At 44.5% G+C, this 21,885-nt stretch overlaps 1 protein-coding gene across 1 annotated transcript in view; it reads right to left on the reverse strand.

Moving 5' to 3' along the window:
* Positions 1 to 10,704: 10,704 nt before the first annotated feature.
* LOC136157569 (zinc finger protein 420-like) overlaps positions 10,705 to 21,885 on the reverse strand; it is a 45,186-nt gene continuing 34,005 nt past the window's right edge. The window contains exons 6-7 of the mRNA XM_065919414.1: positions 11,220 to 11,553; positions 10,705 to 11,164 (exon numbers count right to left, since the gene is read on the reverse strand). Of these exons, the coding sequence (XP_065775486.1) occupies positions 10,705 to 11,164; positions 11,220 to 11,553 (794 nt within the window). The remainder of the gene's footprint in view (positions 11,165 to 11,219; positions 11,554 to 21,885) is intronic.

Here is a 21,885-nt window from a genome sequence, read left to right on the forward strand (position 1 = left end):
GGTTTAGTTGCTAAGTCATGCCAGGTTTCCCTGCCTTGTATCATCTCCCTGAGTTTGCTCAAACTCATGTTCATTGAGTCAGTGATGCCATCCAACCATCTCATCCTCTGTCACCTTCTTTTCCTCCTGCCCTCAATCTTTCCCAGCATCAGGCTCTTTTCTAGTTACTTAGCTCTTCACCTCAGGTGGCCAAAGTATTGGAGCTTCAGCTTCAGCATCAGTCCTTCCAATGACTATTCAGGGTTGAGTTCCTTTAGGATTGACTGATTTGATCTCCTTGCTGCCCAAGGGACTCTTATGAGTCTTCTACAGCACACAGTTTGAAAGCATCAATTCTTTGACACTCAGCCTTCTTCAGGGTCCAACTTTCGCATCCATACATGATTACTGGAAGAACCATAGCTTTGACTATAGGGACCGTTGTCAGCAAACTGATGTCTCCACTTTTTAGTATGCTGTCTAGACCTTCATAGCAGTGGTTCACTCATTTATAAGAGCTCTTTTTTTTCAGATTTTTTTTCTGCTTTTATTTTATTCATCTTAAGTTAATTTTTTTTATTTGAGTATGTCGGGGCAGTCTCAGCGTGGGTTGAAAAAGAATTTCCAGACACAGTGTATTTCAGAAGGGGATGCATTTATTAAGAGCAGGGAGCAGAGATAATGAAGGTGCTACAAATGCAATTGGCTGGAGAGAGACTGTGCTTTTCATGGGTTAGCAGCTGATGTTTGCAGCCTCAAGACAAAGAAAATTCCTGCTGGAAGGCTAATACTAGGTTACTGGATAGGGCACTATAGTGGCTACCAGGATGGGCATTTTTGCCTAATTTGGGGTTAAGTCTACTGGTGATGATGGAAGGGGTGGGGGCAGAGCTTTTGGCAATGGTTACAAAGGGGTTTTTCCAGCAGTCACATATGGATGTGAGGGTTAGAGTGTAAAGAAGGGTGGAGTGCCGAAGAATTGATGCTTTCAAACTCCGGGGCTAGAGAAGACTCTTGAGAGTCCCTTTACAGCAAGGAGATCAAACCAGTCAAGCCTAGAGGAAGTCAACCCTGAATATTCATTGGAAGGACTGATGATGAAGCTGAAGCTCCAATACTTTGGCCACCTGATGTGAACAGCTAATTCACTGGCCCTGATGCTGGAAAAGATTGAGGTTAGGAGGAAAAGGGGGCAACAGAAAATGAGATGGTCGGATGGCATCACCAACTCACTGGATATGAGTTGAACAAACTCTTGGAGATACCAAAGGACAGGGAAAGCTGGTGTGCTGCAGTCCATGCAGTCGCAAAGATTCAGACACAACTGAGCGACTGAACAACAATGGCCAAGGGGCTCAGACAGTTCCAGAGATGATCTTGTTTCTGGGCTCCATATCTGAGGCCTTGGGGCAAGACTCTACAGAGCATAGTTGATTTATAATGTTGCATTCATTTCTGCAGTACAGCAAAGTGAATCAGTATATGTATATATTTATCCACTCTCTTTTAGATTATTTTCCCGTATAGATCATCACAGAGTACTGAGTAGACTTTCTGTGCTGTGTGGGAGGTCTTGTCAGTTGTCTATTTTACATATAGCTGTGTGTATATGGGGTTTTCCTGGTGGCTCATACGGTAAAGAATGGGTCAGGAAGATCCCCTGGAGAAGGGCATGGCAACCCACTCCAGAATTCTTGCCTGGAGAGTTCCATGGATAGAGGAGCCTGGCGGAGTGCAGTCCATGGGGTCACAAAGAGTCAGACATGACTGACAACTAACACTTTCACTACTTCAGCGTGTATATGTCTATCCCAATTTTCCAATTTATCCCTCCCCAACCTCCTCCTCAGTAATTATGTTTGTTTTCTACATCTGTGATTCAAATTTTATTTCATATATAGGTTCATTTGTATGACTTTTTTTAGATTCCACATACAAGTGATATCATATGATATATATAAGAGCTCTTTAAAATTTGTATGTTAAAATCTTGGAAATCTCTTAGTAAAATAAAAACAAGAAGGTAATATATGTCTGTGGAAATGAATAATAAGTGGACAAGTTTAAATCTCACTTGATGTAACACATGTGGCCCATGCCTCATTTTTCTATGCAGGAAACTAGCTCAGAAGGCAAATATTTTTCACAGAGAACTGGAAGGATGGCCATCAGAGATTTTGCAATAGAATTGATCTTCTTATCCAAGAATGTATTTGGAATCCTGGGAAAGTTCTCTCTTCTTTACCATTATCTCTTCTTTCACTTTGCTGGGTGCAGGCTAAGATCCACAGATCTGATCATTGAGTATCTGCTTATACCCCACTCCTTGGTCATGCTCTCTACAGGAACCCCAAGGACAATGGAGGTGTTTGGGTGGAAATATTTTCTGAATGATACTGAATGCAAAATTGTTTACTATATCCACAGAGAGGCCAAGGGAGTGTCCGTTGGTAGCACCTGTGTCTTGAGTGTCTGCCAGGCCATCACCATCTGTCCCAGGAACTCCAGGTGGGGGCAGCTTAAAATGAAAGCTCCCAAGTACACTAGATCTGCTATTTTCCTCTGCTGCGTTGTGCACATGCTGATAAATATTCTATTTACTAGGTATGTGGAAGATCATTGGAGTAACAGAAACATCACAAAGAAGAAAGATTTGGGATTGTGTTATGGTGTGATTCATAATAGAATCAAAGTTTTACTGAGTGTAGGATGGTTTTCACTTCCTGCTGTGTCATGTCTGGTCTCACGATCTGGTTTAGCGGCTCCATGGTTTTCATCTTGTCCAGGCCCAAGCAAAGGGTGCAATATATTCACAGGGCCAGCATCTCTGCAAGATCCTCCCCGAATCTAGAGCTCCCTAGAGCATCCTGGTCCTGGTGAGCATCTTTGTGTCTTTGTACAGTGTCTCCTCCACGTTTCGCATTTGTTGGGCTCTTTTTAACAACCCCAGCTGGTGGCTGGTGACTTCTGCTGCACCCGTTACTGCATACTTCCCAGCTGTAAGCCCCTACATACTCATGAGTCATGGTTGCAGAGTACCCAGGCTCTCCTTTTCTTGGATAAAGATGAAATAATCACCTAAGCTTATGTTGTTCAGTCACCAAGTCGTGTCCAACTCTTTGCGACCCCATGGACTGCAGCACACCAGGCTCCCCTGTCCTTTACTATCCCCAGGAGTTTGCTCAAATTCATGTCCATTGAATCGGTGATGATATCTAACCATGTCATCCTCTGCCACCCCCTTCTCCTCCTGACGTCAATCTTTCCCAGCATCAGGGTCTTTTCCAATGAGTCAGCTCTTTATATCAGGTGGCCTAAGTATTAGAGCTTCAGCTTCAGCATCAGTCCTTCCAGTGAATATTCAGGGTTGATTTCCTCTAGGATTGACTGGTTTGATCTCCTTGCTGTCCAAGGGACTGTTAAGAGTCCTCTCTACCACCACAGTTTGAAAGCATCAGTTGTTCAGCGCTCAGCCTTTCTTATGGTCCAACTCTCACATCCATACATGACTACTGGAAAAACCATAGCCTTGACTAGACGGACGTTTGTTGGAAAAGTAATGTCTCTGCTTTTCAATATGCTGTCTAGGTTGGTCATAGCTTTTCTTCCACGGAGCAAGCGTCTTTTAATTTTGTGGCTGCAGTCACCATCCACAGTGGTTTTCGAGCCCAAGAACTGTCTCCTGCTAGGGTTCAAAGGGGGCTCATAGTGTATAGTTTTAATGGTCCATTTTGGTGACCTGACAAACGGGATGAAGTCACAGTGACCAAATTGCCCTCGTGGGCATCCTGTTCTTTTCTTAAAGTGATATCCTGTTTTTTCCTGCTGATGTCCTGTTTTACCAGTTTCTCAAGACTTGCCAGTTTCTCAAGACTACGTGACCCCCGGACGGTGAGACCCCTTTGACTCTCTAGTAACAAGACCCCGGCTGCAGGCTAGAGATACACTAAGGCCCCTCCCTTCGGGAAGCAGTTCCCCATCGACAAGGTATAAGAAGGGATGGCTGTAAGGGAGCACACTGGCTTCTCTCAAAAGGCAGCCACTTCTCTCTTCCCGCAGTAAAGCTTTCTCTGCCGGGATGCCCAGGTCACTCTCCTCTCCGCGCTAGTCTGTCATCACCGTTTCCGCTTTCCCCCCATCAATTTGCTGTGAAGTGATGGGAGTGTGTGTCATAATCTTGGTTTTTTGAATGTTGAGTTTAAAGTAAGTTAAAAAAAAGAAAAATATCATATATCAACACATGTATGTGGAGTCTAGAAAAAAGGTGTAGACGATCCTATTTTCAAAGTAGAAGAAGACACAAAGACATAGAGAGGAAATGTATGGACACCAAGGGGGGAGAAGGGGTGAAGGGGATGAATTGGCAGATTGGGATTGACACCTATACACTCTTGATGCTATGTATAAAATAGATAACTGATGAGAACGTGCTCTATAGCACACAGTACTCAATGCTCAGTGCTCTGTGCTGACCTGAGTCTGAAAGAAGCCCAAAACGGAGCGGGTATATGTATGTGTATGACTGATTTATTTTTCTGTGCAGTAGAGACTAACACAACTTTATAAAGCAACTGTACGCTAGTAAAAATTAATTTTAAAAATTTCAGTGTCATCCAAGGATTAGCAGAGGTGGGGCTATGAACATTCTGTGTCTAGAGGATTTTCTGGACAGTGAAAACGATTTGTGGAAAACTTTTATTTTTTTAACAGTTAATTTTTTAATTCAAAGAATTTGAATTCTAAAAGAACAGTCAATAAAATGGGTGCCAGGTGTCTCAAGAAATATTCAGTCCCTTGAGCTCCGTGTGCCATTAAACTTGGAAGTATTGACAGGTACACCGAGACGGGTGTTTGGTTTCCTTATTTTTAAGTCTGGATACTATAAAATCCTTAGAGAAAAACATAGGCTGAACATTATTTGACATAAATCTCAGCAACATCTTTTTCAATCCATCCACTACAGCAATGGAAGTAAAAGCAAAAGCAAACAAGTTGGACCAAATTTAACTCAAAGGAAACCACAAATAAAACAAAAAGCCCACGGAATGGGAGGAAATGTTTGTGACTGACAAGGAATTAGTCTCCAAAACTTACAAATCATTCATGTAACTGAGTACCCAAAAAATGCAATCAAAAATGGGCAGAAGACCTAAACAGACATTTCTCCAAAGAAGACATACAGATGGCCAAGAGGCACATGAAAAGATGCTCAACATCACTAATTATTGCATGCACACATGCTAAGTCACTTCAGTCGTGTCTGACTCTGTGTGACCCCATGGACTGTAGCCCACCAGGCTCCCCTGTCCACGGGATTCTCCAGGCAAGAATACTGGAGTGGGTTGCCATTTCCTTCTCCATTGTCTGAAAGGTAACCAAAGGTAATTAAACCCAGAAGCAAGCTGAGAAAAAAGAAAAAAACAAACCCTAAAAGAACCAGAACTACTTCAATTACTCCTTTTTGAGCTATTACTCCCATGCTGGTTCCAAGGGCGGGGAGAATTCCCTGACAACCAAATGTACATCTTTGTTACAGATAAAGTTAGTTTTAACTCTTGGAGACTCTCACCCCCTTGTCACTAGGTGATCACTAATTATTAGAGAAATGCAAATCGAAACTGCAGTGAGATATCACCTTACAAAAGAATGCCCATAATCAAAAAAGTCTACAAATAATAGTGCTAAAGAGGGTCTGGAGAAAAGAGAACCCTCCTTGGTGGGAACGTCACTGTTAGAAAGAATGTACACTGGTACAGTCAAAGTGGAGAACAGTATGGAGTTTCCTTTTAAAAAAAAAAGTAAACAAAAATAAATGGAAAACTTATCAAGTTTGATTATTAATCAATTCAATGCTTATAAATAATGGATTCATGTCACTATATGTTTCTCCAGTGTCACAAACTGTACAACCCTGAAAGTGAACTATAAGGTAAACTATGGACCCTAAATACTTTTGATATCACTATAGATTCATCAGTGGTAACAGAAGTACCCCTATGGTGGAGGAGGATGATAAAAAAGGAGGTTATATGTATGTGGGAATAAGAAGCATATGAAAATTTCTGTACCTTTCTCTGAATTTTTCTGTGAAACTAAATCTTCTCTAAAAATAATCTTTAAACTTTAAAAAGTACATTGTTATTGGGGCATGCACACTTCATAGGATCTTTTTAAAAAGATTTAATGCTCTCAACTAATATTTAGAGAATGGATATGTTTCCCTTGTTTTATTTTTATCTCAATTAACGCACTTTATAGATGTGATAAAATATCAGGTAAAGAGTAGGGAGAGAACAAACTATAGCCACATTATTCTTTTTTTTTTTTCTTTTTTCTTTAGTATTTATTTATTTGATTGAGTCAGGTCCTAGTTGTGGGAGCATGGACTTAGTTGCCCTGTGGCATGTGGGATCCTAGTTCCCTGACCAGGGATGAAACCCATGTCCTCTGCATTGCAAGGCAGATTCTTAACCGTTGGCCCACCAGGGAAATCCCCCAAACAATTCTTAAAATGTAGAAACACACATACAATAGGGCAGCAACACCAAAAAAACTCTCATCTTCAAATTCAGTTACAATGTGCCTTATCACTTAATATTGATCACTACTTCCTTTGTGTATGATCAAATACACATTTACGGCATCATGTCCAAAGGCTTTGGTCCCGTCCCATTTTAATCCATCCTCCGTGACTGCCTTTGGTTCATTTTCAGAGAAAGCTGTGATGTAAATACCTTGGCGTCCCCGGGTCTCTGAAGATGGAGGCCCCCTCACCTATGGATAGGTGGTCACAACGCACGCAAATCATTTTGGGAATGCCTGTGGCCCCAGGGGTCTTCCCAGGTGGCTCAGTGGTAAAGAATCCGCCTGCCATGTAGGAGACCCAGGAGACGATGGTTCGATCCCTGGGTCAGGAAGATCCCCTGAAGGGACTGACAACCCACGCCAGTATTCCTGCTGGGAAACCCCAAGGGCAGAGGAGCCTGGAGGGCTCTCGCCCACGGGGTCGCAGAAGAGCGGGACACGGCTGAGCTACTGAGCACGGAAGCACGTGGCCCCAGGGAGGGGAGGGGGAGACAGGGCCCGGGACTCGGGGTAACTTTGGAAGATCTGGGAGAGCAAGCCTCACCCCGCCAAGGGCGTCATGTGACTTTGTCCTCCACTCGCCTCCGCCTCCCCTTCCCCAAGCGCAGCTCGCGGCCACGGAGGGCCGCCCCCAGGAGGAGCCCCTCCCGGGCATCAGGCCGACGAGCCGGCGTTCTCAGAGGTTCCAGCCCCGCGCCCTCGCCTGCTCAGGGCTCCCAGGGGTGCTGTGTGCGATGGCTCCGGCTCAGAGCCACGGGAGACGGGTGTGACAGGAGCCGCGTCAGCACCCACAGGGCTTGTTCAACGTGCCGGCTCACGGCTTCCCCTCAAACCGGCCAACTCACCACTTCTTAGACTGGGGAGGCTTGTATCCACTTTAAGGCTGCAGAGAACATCTTCAGGGAAGCGGTTCTCATCTGGGGGCCCAGGAGGCCCCTCCTCGCAAACTCCGGCCCCTGGTCCCGGGGAGCAGCCGCGCTGCTTGTCTTCCGGCTCCCGGCGCGGCCCGGGCTGAACGCGGGGCTTCCGCGTGTCTGCGAGGGCTCAGCGCCAGCTTCAGGCCCGGAGGGGCGGCGGGGTCTGCCGGGCCGGGGTCGGGAGGCGGACGCCGGTGCCGCTCACCGGTCCCGTGCTGGCGGAATCCGGGGAGCGAACGCGTGTGGACACAAAGGAGAGCCTGACGGTGCGTCTCCGGGAGGAGCTGATCGTCCTGATCTCTCCTGAGACAAGGACAGGAGAGGTGGGCCTTCTCGGCTTGTCAAGCTCCTGCCTGTGGGCGCGTGGGGAGCAGGCGAAGGCGCCCTGCTGACGCCTTGGAAGGTGTAATCTCAGGACGCTGAGTGATTCTTCCCCATGACGTTGAGGAGAAAACGACCCAGGGCAGGAGGAAAAGAGGAGGAAATGGCAGCTTCTCGGGTAAATGTCCTGTCCTGGGTCAGAGGCTACGTCTGCTTTTCCTCCTGAAATGCCCTGCATTAACAGTTTATAAACCTTTCATTCTCTACTTCTGATGTTGCCTATTGAGGTGGTTTTCAACTGCTAAATTTTTCCCTTTTTATTCTGATGATGGTCAAGATCAGAGCTTTAGAATGCTTCTCCCTCATGTCCCAGAGCCTCTTCTCAGGTGTCTCTGTGCATCAAGGCTGCCTGGAGAACTTGAAGCATCCTCACCGAGAATTAATGACTTTTCTTGTGGCTAAGAATCCTCCTGCCAACGCAGGGGACACGGGTTCCATGCCCGGCCATTAAGATCCCACGGGCCGCGGTGCAGCTAAGCCCGTGCCCACAAGTACTGAGCCTGTGCTCTGGAGCCCTGGGGATGCAACTACTGAAGTGTGTGCCCTGGAGCCCGCGCTGCACGAGAGAAGCCCCCGCAGTGAGAAGCCTGTGCACCACACCTAGAGAAAAGCCCGCATAGCAACAGAGACCCAGCGTAGCCGGAAATAAATGAATGGATAAATCAAAATAGAAGGACCTGGGATTTAGGAGGACGGCTGGTTATAAGGGCTGCTAGGGAAGACCTATGAGGAATTTACATTTGCTTATGAATTTGCAGGCCGTTATCTAGCACGTGTGCTTATGTGAATAACTGGTGTCAAAGCAAGGCACGTGCAGGCCACCAGTCTACACAAATGATGCTAAGGCAGCAATATAATGGTCAGTGTAAGTAACTCTCACCAATACTCCTATGCAATCCATACTGTAAGCATCATAATGTCCCAGATGTTAAAAACGAGGAAATGATGCACTGTACCATTTATGGAAAATATGATCTCAAGTTCTTTGAGGGTTATGGCCAGTAGAAAAAGAGGAGTTACCATGAGATGTCATTCTACGTGCATCCTAAGTCACTTCAGACGTGTCCAACTCTTTGTGACCACGTGGAGTGTAGCCTGCCAGACTTCTCTGTCCATGGGATTCTCCAGGCAAGAATACTGGAATGGGTTGCCCTGCCCTCCTCCAGGGCATCTTCCGGACCCAGAGATCGAACCAGTGTCTCTTATGTCTCTGGCATTGGCAGACAAATTCTTTACCACTAGCACTACCTGGGAAGCCCCATGAGATGTCATCCTACTGTGTTACAGATACTTTGTATTCACCATCAGTTAGTGACGACTTAAAAAAAAAAAACCCAGGGGGATGTTAATGCTTCTATCAGTGTTAACATTGGTGGTGGAATACATGTGTACATGCTCAGTTGTGTCTGACACTTGGCAACCCCATGCACTGGAGCCCACCAACCTCCTCTGTCAATGGGATTTCCCACGGCAAAAATATTGGAGTGGGTTGCCATTTCCTTCTCCAGGGGATCTTCCTGACCCAGGGATCAAACCTACATCTCCTGTGTCTCCTGCATTGGCAGGCAGGTTCTTTACCATTGAACCACCTGGAAGCTTGTTACTGATGAGAACATTTCATCAATTATACATCAAGTTTAATATATGAAAAGCCGTTCACTTTTATTAATTAACATATAGTAAGTTCACACATAATCTAAATAAAACTTTCCAAAGTTTATAATCTTTGATCAAAATAGAGATTACAAGCATTTGGAAACATTCTTGTTCTTCTGATACAATGGTCAGAGAAATGTGATATTTATGGTTTACAAAACAGAGAGCGCCAAAATTTAGTAAACAAGGATGTACATTAATTACATGACCTTTCAGGAAAAGGTTACATAGATTTTTCTTGGGTATCTGTGAAGATTTCCTGACTGCTACCATGTCAACTAAAATTCATGACTTCTAGTTATTGCAGTTATAAGCATATGTCAAGATTTCCGTGAACTGCCATCTTTATATCCATAAAAAACCATTGGCACAACTGTTTAAAATTTAGACTCTCTTACTTTAATACAAAGAATTATTCTCTGAACATTTACCTAATGGTGACATAGAGGGATGTTTTAAACAATGACAATCATCACCTTCATTTAGACTTCCACTATACATTTCACATTACAAGATCCTTAATAGTCCATAGAAAAGTAGATAAAAATTGTTTCCACCTAATATAGAAGGGTCTTGTTTAACTTTGAGACAGCAAAGATCAAGAATATTAGTTTTTAAAAAAGCATGTGAGTTCACATACACACTAGAAACAAAGGTCTAGCCTGTAGTAATTTTAAAGTTGAGTTATATTAAATTTTATTTTCACATAATGTCAATATGAACAAGCATACAATGGTAATAATTATATTGTCCAACATCTCTCACCTTGATCCTATGGTCCAAGTAACAAATAAGTTTTCTAAGTGTTTTAACTATGGATTATTTTCTATAATATCCTGATTTAAAGTAATACCAGAAAAGGGTTATTGACTGAATGCTATCTTTGATGAATTCTCTGATATTTATTTAGACCTGAGTTTTTAAATTCGTTTTGTACATTTCTCACAGCATTAAACGTTCTTCCCAAGATGAACCCTCCGGCATTTTCTGATGTGTATGCTTAGGACAAACCTGTTTCCTCACTTATTACATTTGTAGGGTCTGTCTCCAGCACACGCTCTCTGATGCTGAATGAGGTGACGGTTCACTTCAAGGCTCTGTCACATTATTTATATTTGTAAGACTACTTGGCAGTATGAATTATGTTATGACTAGTAAGGTTTGAGTGTCAGTTAAAAGCTTTGCCTCATTCTTTACATTTGTATGGTTTCTCCCCAGTATGAATTCGCCTATGTTTATTAAGGTTTGAACTCTGATTAAAGGCTTTGCCACATTCTGTACATTTATAAGGTTTCTCTCCTGTATGAATTCGCCTATGTTTATTAAGGTTTGAACTCTGATTAAAGGCTTTGCCACATTCTGTATATTTATAAGGCTTCTCTCCTGTATGAATTCGCTGATGTTGAGTAAGTGTTGAGTTGTGATTAAAGACTTTGCCACATTGTGTACATTTATAAGGTTTCTCACCTGTATGAGTTCGCTGATGTTGAATAACATGTGAACGCCTGATAAAGGCTTTGCCACATTCTGTACATTTGTATAATTTCTTCCCAGTATGAATTCTCTGATGATGGATAAGGTTTGAGCGCTGATTAAAGGCTTTGTTACATTCTGTACATTTATAAGGCTTCTCCCCAGTATGAATTCTTTGATGTCGATTAAGATTTGAGGAACTGATAAAAGCTTTGCCACATTCTTTACACTTGTATGGTTTCTCCCCAATATGGATGTCGAGTAAGTGTCGTACTTTGATTAAAAGCTTTCCCACAATTCTGACATTTATATGGCTTCTCCCCAGTATGGATTCGCTGATGTTGAATAAGTGCCGTACTTTGGTTAAAGGCTTTCCCACAATTCTGACATTTATATGACTTTTCCTCAGTATGGATTCGCCTATGTTGATTAAGGTTTGAATTCCGAGTAAAGGCTTTGCCACATTCTGTACATTTGTAAGTCTTCTCTGCTGTATGAGTTCTGAGATGTCGAGTAAGGTTTGAGGGCTTGCTAAAGGTTTTGCCACATTCTGTGCATTGGTTAGGTTTCCCTCCAGTATGGGTTTTCCTGTGTCCGTTTAGATCTGATAATTGAGGAAAGACTTTCCCACATTTATTCCACTTGCCATGTTCCCCCTTAGCATGAATACTCGGATGTTGAGTAAGTTGTGATGACTGGTTAGAAACTTGAACACATTCACTAAATTGGTAATTGTTTTCTTCAGTGTGGATATTCCTATCTGTAATAAGATTTGGGCTTTGATAAAAGACATTTCTACATTCATCCCTTTCATCATGGTTCTCTGAACACTGAGTTCTCTGGTGATTCATGAGACCTGAGTCTTGGTCAAAGTGATTCCCTGGTTCAAGGCATGGGTAGATTCTGGCTCCATCATAAATACTGTTGTAATAACTGAAGATGGAGTTCTCGCTTAAGGCCTCACTCACTGGATTACACATGGAAGGTTGTTCCGCATTATCTGTACTATGATACCCGTTGAATGACGGTGGCCAGATAAAGATTCTCTCATTATTATCGACATTACAGATATTGGAATAGGGAGAAAATGTTTGTTGGTGGAAAAGTAATGAGCCCTCATTAAAGGATCTCTCAACTTGATCATAGTGAGATTTTCTTCCTTCATTTTCAAATCTCTGGCTTTCAGACATGTATGACTGACTGTTTAATTCAAACCTATGTTCATACTGGCTTGAGTGATTATTTGTAGCATAGACTAGGTGACTTTCCATGTTTTCAAAATTTCACATCAGAGAATATGTATTTTTTTTTAAATCATATGTGTCCTTGCTTACAAAAACATATTTTTCTGCCGAACTTATTGACTTGAAATGGGATTTTTCCCAATTTGACACATATCCTCAATTTCTTTTGGCAATCATGTTTTCATCATGGATAATTGTCCCAATTTGGTTACATCTAAAACAACATCTTTTTGCCCTTCACAGGCCCCCTTACTTTCCCAGTCTTTCATTAAGTACAGATTTCCAAGCTGAGAGCTCTCAGAACTTCCCAGCACCTCACACATGAATCTCCTATGCACGGCTTCTTTGGGAACAAACCCTGGGTGTCATGAGAAGATATCACTGGAAGATAACAAATAACCGAGATCCCACTTAGTACTTGGAGTGAATATGCTTTACAGTTGTATGCAATACTGACAAACCCTTAGCTAGATTAATAAGAGGTGAGATGCAAGTAAAATCAGAAGTAAAAACAACAGCCCTGTACATGTTACATAGAACAAAAACTCATTCTATCAGGTTAGGATGAATGATACTATACCAAAGAGGCGAATACCTCAAAGAAAGATTTAATTCTTAGAAACACAGAACACCTTAGATGTTAGCATGAGTGAATTAAAAACTTATAGCACAATTAAAACTATTAGTAAAGAGTAAAAAAGTAATTTAAAAAATCCCTGGAGTTGATGAATTAACTGGAAAATTTCAGCAACCTTTCAAGAAAAATAAATATCAGTTCTCCATAAGGGATCACCATGTACACACTTCTATATAAAATGGATAGCCAACAAGTTCCTACTGTACTGCAGAGGGAAATCTGCTCAATGTCATGTGGCAGCCTGGATAGGAGGGGAATCTGGGGGAGAAAGGACACATGTACATGGATGGCTGAGTCACTCTGCTGCCCACAACATTGTTCATCGGTTATACTCCAGTACAAAATAAAAGAACAGTAAAAAATATTTCTGTGAGTTAATAGATATATTACATGGTTTTAGCATTGATGAGCTGGGGTAAATCCACTTAAAATGTCTAAAATTTGCTCATAGAAAGTAAAAATTGGGAGGTAGAAATTGGGGATTACATTTTATGATCTCAGGGACTGAGTCTGAACTTCGGAGAGCCATGTTTGAAGTTTCCATTGGAAACTGGAAAACAGGAAGCATATATCTGTTCCCAGTATTTCTGGAATTTTGTCAACTAATCCCAGCATCTCCACAACTCTCCTCACACGTTTCTGACTTGAGGCAGAGTCAGGAATTTGGAAAGGCTTTAAGGCAGACTTTGTCAGAACTGTGAGCAGCCTTTCCTAGGTCCCCCAAAGCAGTGAGAGTATGCAGGTCCCCAGAGACCAGGAGGAAGGTTTTGGCTCTCAGTGAAAGTGAGGGGAAAACCACTGGAGCTGAAGAACAACACACGGAGGTTTAAGAGCAGGAGAACGGGGAAGGTCATGTCCCTCTTTGACAGAAATAAACCCAGGCTTCTCACTCTAGTGAAGCAGGCCCCCCCAGACCACCTGAACAAGTCTGGCTTCCTCTGTGGTCTTTGGATCCCTCACCTGTGTCATCTGCTTCATTCATTCACACCTAGCGCTGGGATTCTTCCTTTACTCCAAAGGGGACCTGCCCGTTATAAAAATGAATACACACACCAAAAAAAAAGAAAGAAAAATGAACACAATTAGGACTTTGTGTTTAACATATATACTCTAATATGTACAAAAACAACCAAGAAGGATCTGCTGCATAGCCCAGGGAACTATTCTCAACATTTGTAATAACCCATAAGGGAAAGTGTCTGACTTGACTAATGAAAGCCTCTCCTTACAAAACTTGGTATCTCTCCTGAACACAGCTGAGTGCTCATATTTCAGAGCCAACGAGCAGCAGAGAGACACTAGGAGGCAGTGGAGTTTCCACCTTAACTGTGTTGGATTTTGCACCCCCCTCACTACGTCTTTCCAAGATTTTATTAAAGATAAACAGAAAAAAATGGAACTTCATGGTGTGAGAACCTAGCAGAAGACACCCAAATCAGTGACCATCAGGTGTAATGGGATAAACTGGTGTCAGGTGAGAGAAACACTCGAGAAGACACATGGTCTCTGCTCAGGTACTTTCGGCAAAATTAAGGAAATCTCAGTGTATCTTGAGAAAATGTCAGTTTTATGCATTTTTACTCCAAAAATATCTCCCCTGTTCTCCCCTAATAGCACATTTAAACAATAGACCTTTCTTACCAATGTAGAGAATAGTCAGATTTTTTTCAAAAGTCTCTAAGGAATTCTAGACTGTGAGGAAAGCTGAGCGCCCAAAAATTGATGCTTTTGAACTAGGATATTGGAGAAGACTCTTGAGAGTCCCTTGGACTGCAAGGAGATCCGACCAGTCCCTCCTGAAGGAGATCAGTCCTGGGTGTTCATTGGAAGGACTGATGCTGAAGCTGAAACTCCAATACTTTGGCCACCTCATGAGAAGAGTTGACTCATTGGAAAAGACCCTGATGCTGGGAGAGATTGGGGGCAGGAGGAGAAGGGGATGACAGAGGATGAGATGGCTGGATGGCGTCACCGACTAGATGGGCATGAGTTAGACTAAACTCCGAGAGTTGGTCATGGACAGGGAGGCCTGGCGTGCTGTGATTCACGGGGTCGCAAAGAGTTGGACACGACTGAGTGACTACACTGAACTGAACAGTCGCTCAGTCGTGTCTGACTCTTTGCGACCCCACCCCATCCCAAGGGGAATTCTGCATATCAAAGCGTTCCCTTGTTGATCTTTCCAAAAGGGAATATTTTGAAAAACTGAAAGCTGTTCATTCCCCCTGGGAATGCTTCATGCCCTGTAGGGAGCCTGGAGGCAGAAAGGAGAAGAGGCCCATGCACAGAGAAGATCCAGATTGTGACTCATAAAATAAAAGAAAAAATAGGATTTAATAGTTGAAAACCACCTCGCCAGGCAAGAATATCAGAAAAAGAGAATTAAAGATGTATATGTTTTCAACCCAGGGCATTTAAGGAGGAAAAAGCAGACACAGCCTCTCACCTGAATCAGGACATTCCCCTGAGAAGCTGCCATTTCCTCCTCTTCTTCCTCCTGCCCTGGGTCGTTTTCGCATCACGACTGTGGAGGAATCACCTCAGCATCGTGAGATTACACCTCCAGAGGTGCCAGCACAGCTCCTTCGCCTGCTCCCAACACCCCCACAGGCAGAAGGACCTTGAAAAGCGAGAAAGGCCGACCTCTCCTGTCCTTCGTCTCAGGCGAGATTCAGGACAATCAGCTCCTCCGTGGAGACCAATCTATCAAATTGTTGTTGTTGTTGTCGTCTACTCTTCTTTCTTCTTATAAATTCCCCCAAATTGTGCTCACACGGGTGTGTGGGCTGCACTGACTTGCCCCTTTAAAGCCCACGCAGAGCAGAACTTGCTGCCTCTCCGCGGACTGACGCTGGGCCTCAGCTCTCACAAATGGACCAGGAGCCGTGTCCTTAACACGGGCCCCCCCTTAGAATCCCCTGGAGCACTTCCTACACACCACACTGGGGCTCCCACAGGGCCAAGAGAGAACTCTGACGGGAGGGCGCCGGGGAGGTCATTTCCTAACACCGGTCCCGTGACCCTGATGGGAAACAGATGGAAACCACTTGGCCAATGGTTCAGATTCTTCCTGAACCATTTCAGTGAATTGAACCCCTCGAGGTCTGGTCCCCACTCTAAGAAGTTATGAATCTGCAGGTCTGAGGTGGGGCCGTGAAATGAGTCTTCAGCAAGTTCCCTGTTTGTTCTGATGCTTCTCCCCCAAGACCCACACTCAGCAGCCCTGAGCTTCAGCCCTCACACTCAGCACAGCCGAGACCTCTCAGGAGGGGAGGGTTTAGGGTGGGAATTTCTGAGGGAGGTCAGGCTAGAACCAGGCAGAGAAAGCTGCAATTCTTGGGGTTCAGGCCTTTCTAAGTGACCCTGGGTGAAGTGCTGTGGGCTCCCCAGGCTGAGTGTGGATGGGTCCATTCAAACCAGAGGAGCAGGATTCTGGTGAGCTCTGAGGGTGTCACTGAAGGGGGTCCTGTGAAGTAGACCCGGGGGTTCAGCAAGACTGCTGGTCTCAAGGAAGGGGGTCATCTAGTGCAGGTGCTCACAGGACTGGCTGGTGTGAGTTCAAGGACCTGCAGGCTGCCTGCTCCCCAGAGAGACGCTGAGGCAGCAACAGCATGGAGCAGTTCAGGGGAGCTCTCAGCAGCACTCTGTAGGATCCTTCTTATTAGAGCCGTCACCATGCCCCAGCAGTTATGGGGCGCAGGGGAAGGTACATGCAGAAATGATGGAAAATATATTATCACATTATTTGAGGGTTAAGGGTAGTGAGGTAACTAACTGTTACAGATGCTATCCTCTGTGCTACCTAATAGTTTATTGTCACAATCTCTCCCCCGTAACCTTAAGGAAGGTGGGAGAGTTTAATGTTGGTGGTGGGTTAACACTTCATTCATTACAAATCAACTTTATCACCAAAAACCATTCAATTTTATTAATTAACATATGAGGATATCACACATAGTCATAATAAAACCTTTTACAATCCACTGTGTGACCTTAATTAAAATACAGATTTACAAACATAGACAACAATATTCATTTCTCTGATACAATGAGCTGAGCATCGTGACTTCTGTGGTTACAAAATAGAGGCTAATCATTTAATATACAAGGTGTAACTAGCTACATGACTCTTCTGGGAAGCCTTTCACATACTTTTCTAGGGTTATCAGAGATGTCATTATCAGAAACATGTCAACTAATATTCATGACTTTGGTTGATATGATAAAGATACATCAAGATTCCAGTGAACTGTCATTGTCTTATCCTTAATAAGCAAGTGATATAACTATTGAAAATTTAGAACAATCCTTTGTCTTACTTTGATACATGGAATTAATTCCAATACATTCTTTGATATTTATTTAGATTTGATTAAATACTTTGGTACTTTTTTTTTTAAACATCATTCACTTGTCTTTCTTGTATAAACCCTCTCCTGTTTTCTAAACTACATTTGGGATGAACCTCTTTCATCACTTATTACATTACTAGAGTTTCTCTCCAGAATGTACACTGCATATGCATTAAATAAGCAGGGTGATGATATACAGCCTTGATATTCTCCTTTCCCAATCTGGAACCAGTCTGTTGTTCCATGTCCGGTTCTAACTGTTGCTTCTTGACCTGCATACAGGTTTCTCAGGGGGCAGCTAAGGTGATCTGATATTCTCATCTGTTTAAGAATGTTCCACAGTTTGTTGTGATCCACACAGTCAAATGCTTTAGTGTAGTCAATAAAGCAGAAGTGGATGTTTTTCTGGAATTCCCTTTCTCTATGATCCAATGAATGTTGGCAATTTAATCTGCATTTTCCAAATCTGGCTTGTACATCTGGAAGTTCTCAGTTCACGTACAGTTGAAGGCTGGCTTGAAGGATTTTCAGCATTACCTTGGTAGCATGTGAAATGAGTGCTATTGTGCAGTAGTTTGAACATTCTTTGGCATTGCCCTTCTTTGGGACTGGAATGAAAACTGACCTTTTCCAGTCCTGTGGCCACTGCTGAGTTTTCCAAATTTGCTGGCATACCTAGTGAAGCACTTTCACAGCATCATCTTTTAGGATTTAAAATAGCTCAGCTGGAATTCCATCACCTCCACTAGCCTTGTTGGTAGTAATTCTTTCTAAGGCCCAGTTGACTTCACACTCCAGGATGTCTGGCTCTAGGTGAGTGACACCATTGTGGTTATCTGGGTCATTAAGACCTTTTTTGTACAGTTCTTCTGGGTATTCTTGCCACCTCTTCTTAATGTCTTCTGCTTCTGTTAGGTCCATACCATTTCTATCCTTTATTGAGCCCATCTTTGCATGAAATGTTCCCTTGGTATCTCTGATTTTTGTGACGAGATCTCTAGTCTTTCCCATTCTATTGTTTTCTTCTGTTTTTTCACATTGATCACTCAGGAAGGCTTTCTTATCTCTCCTTGCTCTTCTTTGGACCTCTGCATTCAAATGCGTATATCCTTCCTTTCCTCCTTTGCCTTTCGCTTCTCTACTTTTCTCAGCTATTTGTAAGGCCTCCTCAGACAGCCATCTTGCTGTCCACATAGGTGGTCTAGCGGCTCCTGGTTACTGCGTTATGGCCTCGTCCAGTGACGTTGCACTGCGCGCCCCGTCAGCGGAATCTCTGCCAGACCTGGGAACGAACATTCCTAGCACCATGGCTCAAACCGGATGTGAAATGCCACCAAAACCGTGGTCAGACTTACGGCCATGAAGGGGCCATGCTGACAGGAAGCTGGCTCCTGCTGTCTGCTCCTGTGAAGATTAAATCAGGAGCCACCGCCACTGTTGGCCTTCAGCACCCCCTGAAAGGCGCTGAGGGGGGAGATCAGGAGCGCGGCCTCTGTGCTCTGGGGAAACTGGCAGAACAGGCCTGCAGACAGTCAGATGTTTTCAGGTAAAGATTTTCATGAGCCCAGATTCCTGCCTCTTCTCATGCCTAGAGAAGCACTAAAATCAGTAACTCTGACAACTGCTCTGGGTTTTGTGATTTTTTTGTGTTCTAATAATACCACATCAGAGGTTAAACTCTATTTAGATAAATCTAAACAACTGGCTACCAGACTAAAGGTCTCCTTTAAGTACTAGATCTAGACTGGAATTCAAGCTTACTCTCCTGGAAAAAAAAAAAATGAGAGATCTACTTTGCTTATTAATGTTCAAGTTTTCACTCCTCCAACTACTTCGACTGAGTCTGTCACACCTCCCGTAGTCACTCTGGGCTAATACAAACGACATCAAAGCATGTGAGACCACAGCAGAAGGCTACATTCCCTTGGAGAGGGTAGCACAAGTGCTGACTCTATCTAGATCAAAATTGCTAAAAAACATAACTTGGCTCTTACTCCTGCTTGGGCCCCTGGTCACAGTAATTCTTTTACTGATCTTTGGCCCCTGCCTTTCTAAATCTCCTTGCTAAATTCGTCTCTTTCAGATTACTACAGTTTCACATCAAGATAGTGGTGATGCAGAGATTCCAGCCAATTTTCAGAACAGATCCTGTGGGAATAACAACAGAAGTCACCCTGGGGTCCCTTAATGAGACAGGGCGAGAGCTCTGTGACCCCAGCTAGGTGGGGTCTACAGTCCCATGCCAGCCTGAAGAAGCTACAGAAGAGAGACCTCCACCTTCATCTTCCCAATAAACATCTTTTTGGTTCGTGTCTCTCAGAGGGATTTAAGGGAAAAGACAGAGGGCCCCCAGGCTGGAAAACTGGTCTGTCGAGTGGAGTAAAGTTGAAGCTTTGCTCTCACCCAGACACTCCAAGGACAGAGCTAGTGGCAGAAGCTGAGGCCTGCTGGGGTAAAGAGATAAAATGCCCAGTCCTGAGGACACGGAAAGCTTCCCTCTCGGCACACGGGCAGGAGGGCTACTTGGGGCCGAGAGAAGCATGTGGCCCCATCCCACAGGAAGTGTGGACACGCACCACAGGCCTGTGTGGGGGATCAACGTGAGGAAAAGGCTGTACATGCGTGCTGGGGAGGGTCCAGGGAAGAGTGGGTGTGGAAAAGGAAACCAGGTAAGAGGCCAAAGGCAAAGCGGAGCCCAGGAGGACGTCCAGGGCAAGGAAGTAGCACCGAGTGCTGGCACGGCAGGCACAGTGCTGACGGGCGCAAAGGCCTCAGTGAGGACCGGCGGCAGGCTTTAGAACCAGAGTCGGGCCTGAGAACCAGTGGGGCCTTGTGAGAACCAGGGTAGAGCCGTATGAGAACCGGAATCTTGGCTTAGTGAGGACCTGATTCTGAAACCAGTGAGGGGTGGGGTGGGACCCCTGGGGAGGAGGGGGGGCAGGGCCTCCCATGGAGAAGCACAGTGGGGTGGGGTCCTGCCACGGTGGGGCCTCCAGGGAGGGGGGTGCGAGGTGGGGCCTTGGTGATTTGGGTCTTAGGCTCTTTGTCCACTACCTTCCAGAGAACAGTTGTTGGGAGTAGGGTTTTTTTTTTGTTTCTTTGTTTTTTGACGGTCCCCAAGCTTGGTGAGGGCCTTCCCGGGTGGCTCTGCAGTAAAGAATCTGCCTGAGATGCAGAAAACGCAGGAGACATCACTGGTTGGATGTCTGGGTCAAGAAGATACCTCGAGGTGGGCATGGAAACCCATTCCAGAATTGTTACCTGGAGAATCCAACGGACAGAGACTGGTGGGCCACAGTCTACAGCGTCACAAAGAATCAGACACGACTGAATCAACTGAGCGCACACGCAGACTTGGTGGATGTTAACTGTCCCCAGGTTTTCACAGTTGTTTTTACCAGGGTCAGGCCTAACTTGTACCAGAGTCAGGATTAAGCCAGAACCACAGCCGGGCCTGAGTGTGGACCAGGGTGAGGCCTGAGTGTGGACCAAAGTCAGTCCTAATGACGACCAGAGTCAGGCCTTAGTTAGTGTGGACCGGAGTCTGTCCTAAGTGAGGATGACAGACAGGCATAGGAGTGGACCAGGGTCAGGCCAAAATGAGTACCACAGTCAGGTCTACGTGAGTACCAGAGTCAGGCCTTAGCGTGCCCCAGAGTCAGGGCTTAGTGTGCCCCAGAGTATGGCCTTGGCGTGCGCCAGAATCAGGTCTCAGGATGGACCTGAGTCCGGGTAAGTAAGTACCACAGTCAGGCCTGAGTGTGGACAAGAGTCAGTTCTGAGTGTGGAATCCAGTCTACCTGATGCGTGACTGTTACCCACTTAGGTCTGTCTCTGGTCCAGACCTAGACCTGACTCTGGTCCACGCTAAGGCCAGACTCTGCTCCACACTCAGTACAGACTCGGGTCCACACTAAGGCCTGGCACTAGTTCACACCGAGTCTGGTCAATGCTAAGGCCTGTCTCTGTTCCCACTAAGGCCTGAATTTGCTACTCACTGAGGCCCATACATCATAAATCACTTCAACCTCAAATAAGTTATAATTAGAGCTGGCATGAGCTTAGTCAGAAACTGACAGAAAATTTCAAAGCTATTATCCAGCAATAAAAAATAAATTAAAAAATCATATATGTGTATGAATTTTCATTGATTGGGCTCCCATGCCTGGGGAGAGATCTGGAGAAAAACTAATATTTTAGAAGAGAGCCACACCCCAGTGATATCGGCGGCTCTAGGTTCAATAACCAAGAGGGTGAAGCAACCAACGTTTAGAAGGAGAGATGGCGGAGAGAAAAGATGCAGTACAGACATACAAGGCGATATTATTCTACCACAACATGCGATGAAATAACGCCTTTTTCAGCCGTGGCGACAGAAAACGTACGATCGTGATCTCGGGAAGACCGCCGTGAGCTGGCCTGGAGAGAGATCTCGGCTCCCTGCCCGGAGTTGAACCAGGGTGCCCTGGATGAAAAGCAGGCCTGCCACCCACAAGACCGAAGGTGGCCGGAGTGTAGAAGCAAAGTGACCTTCGGTCGTTCCCTGGTTTGAACTCAAGAATATATTAAGGAGGCAAGAGGTGTAAATATGTATAGAAGTCCATTGTTATTGACACAGCATAACATCTGGGAGAGTGTAGAGAAACACAGGGTGTTTAAGA

The sequence above is a fragment of the Muntiacus reevesi genome, chromosome 2, assembly GCF_963930625.1.
Source record: "Muntiacus reevesi chromosome 2, mMunRee1.1, whole genome shotgun sequence".
Classification (NCBI taxonomy): Eukaryota; Metazoa; Chordata; class Mammalia; order Artiodactyla; family Cervidae; genus Muntiacus; species Muntiacus reevesi.